At 42.6% G+C, this 2,130-nt stretch overlaps 1 protein-coding gene across 1 annotated transcript; it reads left to right on the forward strand.

Annotated features, from left to right (window-relative positions):
* The first annotated feature begins 234 nt into the window (after positions 1-234).
* LOC142775341 (uncharacterized) lies at positions 235-1,903 on the forward strand. Its single transcript, XM_075876701.1, has 2 exons — positions 235-1,689; positions 1,835-1,903. Exons 1-2 carry the CDS (start codon positions 235-237, stop codon positions 1,901-1,903), a joined length of 1,524 nt encoding a protein of 507 aa, XP_075732816.1.
* Positions 1,904-2,130: the final 227 nt, after the last annotated feature.

Here is a 2,130-nt window from a genome sequence, read left to right on the forward strand (position 1 = left end):
CGTAGCCAAGTCATGTAGCATTGGAGCTTGAATGAAGCAGTTTTACGAGTCAGCTCCTCAACACATCACTGTAGCACAAATATCCCGCCGCCGCTGCGTCCGCTTTAACGGTTTCGGCTCCGGCATCTCCCGAAACAACGATTTAAAAAGATGAAAGTCAATGTCTTTTCGGTAAGAAATTTTTCGCGTTTAAATGTCAAATTTTCTGTAAATCATGTCTTGTTCCTCTTACAGATGCCTGGGATTCGTTACTATCGCTGCCCACGGTGCGGAAGCCATAGATTTTCACTCAAGTTACTCTTCAGGCATATGAATCTAGCCCATGGTCACGAGACAAATTGGATCTGTGGCCTTGAAGGATGTATGCAGACATTCACAGTCTTTGCTTCATACAGAAAACATGTGTATCGCAAGCATGATGAGGCATTAGGAGTGAACCGGCATCTTCAACAAAATGTTGTTGCGGAAAGAACGCCAAGCAGCACAGAAACACTTCATGGCTCTGGCTGTTGCCAGGAGGGACAAAAAGAAATTCCCATAGAAGATTCCCATAGGGAGAACATTGATGTTTCAAGTGACTATGTACGACATCTCTCCCTAATGTTTTTGAAGTGGAAGGAGGTAAGACGCCTTCCTGAGTCAACGGTTAATGAAATAGCAAATGACATCATCTTATTCATTGCTTCTATCTTAGAGGATAATAAACTTCTGCCGAATGAAGAAAACACTGCGGAGCTAAAAGCAGCGTACAAAACGCAGATGAGCAAGCTCTTGACAGAAAGTGGCCGAAAAGCACACTGGAGAAACAACTTTCCACTTGTTGAGCCCAAAACAATAGTCCTTGGAGAGATGAATGGAAAGTGTGAAACTATGGAGTATGTGCCACTCCGTGACGTGCTGAAGTGTATTTTAGAACATCCTACCCTCTCAGGAGACTTCAACAGTGTTGTCGAGATGCATGATCATATGTGCTCAGTCTTTGATGGTAGTGCTTTTAAGAATCATTCTTTTTTTGCTGGGGACAAGAGCAAGATTTGCCTGCAGTTGTACACAGATGAATTCGAGGTGTGCAACCCTTTGGGGAGCAAAAGGGGAAAGAACAAGTTGATTGCTGTCTACTTTTCTGTGCTAAACTTCAACTCGAGGTATCGCTCGGCGCTTTCGGGCATCAACTTGGCCCTTCTAGTGAAAGACAAATATGTTTCCACATATGGTTTTTCAAAGATCCTTGCGCCATTGCTTGAAGACGTGGCCATATTAGAAAACGATGGCATTGTAGCAAATGGAAAAGTTATGAAGGGGTCTGTTTTCATACTTACTGGGGACAACCTTTCTAGTCACAGAATTGGGGGCTTTAAGGCTTCATTCAATCAAGGAAGGATATGCAGATTCTGTATGGCCGTGCGCCACGAGGTGAACTATAAACATTTAGAAAGTGACTACGTGCAGCGAACGCCGGAAGGGCATCAACATCATTTAAACATGCTGAAAGCAGGGCTGCCAGCTGCATCACTCTATGGTGTCAAGGAGTTTAGCCCACTACTTGCAATGCAAGGATTTGATCCATCGCAACACTTGCCCCCAGACTTGATGCACGACCTACACGAAGGCATCATACCGTTCACACTGAAGTACATTATTTCATCTTTAATTTCACAAGGTTTCTTCTCACTGGAAGATATTAACAAGGTGAGTGTTGAATGGAAGTATCACCCATGCGATGCAATGAACAAGCCAGAAACGATTTCTAAGCATTTTCTTTATGGAAAGGCTACTATTAAGGGTTCTGCAACACAAGTTTTTGCACTTTTTCGCCACTTTTCTCTTTTTGTAGGTAATTGTGTTCCAGTTGGTAACCAAATCTGGCAGCTTTATTTACTTCTTAGAGAAATCGTTGACATAATTATGAGCCACAGAATCCCAGTCTCGCACATAGCATACTTGCAGAGAAAGATCCACCTTTTTTGTCTAGAATTCAAGGCGTTATTTCCATCATGTTCATTTCCTTGCAAGATGCATTACCTCATTCATTACCCGTCTTGTATTCAGAAATTTGGACCTTTGGTTGATATCTGGGCAATGCGTTTTGAGGCAAAACATCAATACTTTAAAGACATTACGCGTAAAGTT

The sequence above is a fragment of the Rhipicephalus microplus genome, chromosome X (genome assembly GCF_043290135.1).
Source record: "Rhipicephalus microplus isolate Deutch F79 chromosome X, USDA_Rmic, whole genome shotgun sequence".
NCBI lineage: Eukaryota > Metazoa > Arthropoda > Arachnida > Ixodida > Ixodidae > Rhipicephalus > Rhipicephalus microplus.

Coding starts and splice junctions, on each gene's coding strand:
- LOC142775341 (XM_075876701.1), top strand. CDS start 235: ATGCCTGGGATTCGTTACTATCGCTGCCCACGGTGCGGAAGCCATAGA. Junction 1,690..1,834: donor CACTGGAAGATATTAACAAG/GTGAGTGTTGAA, acceptor CTCTTTTTGTAG/GTAATTGTGTTCCAGTTGGT.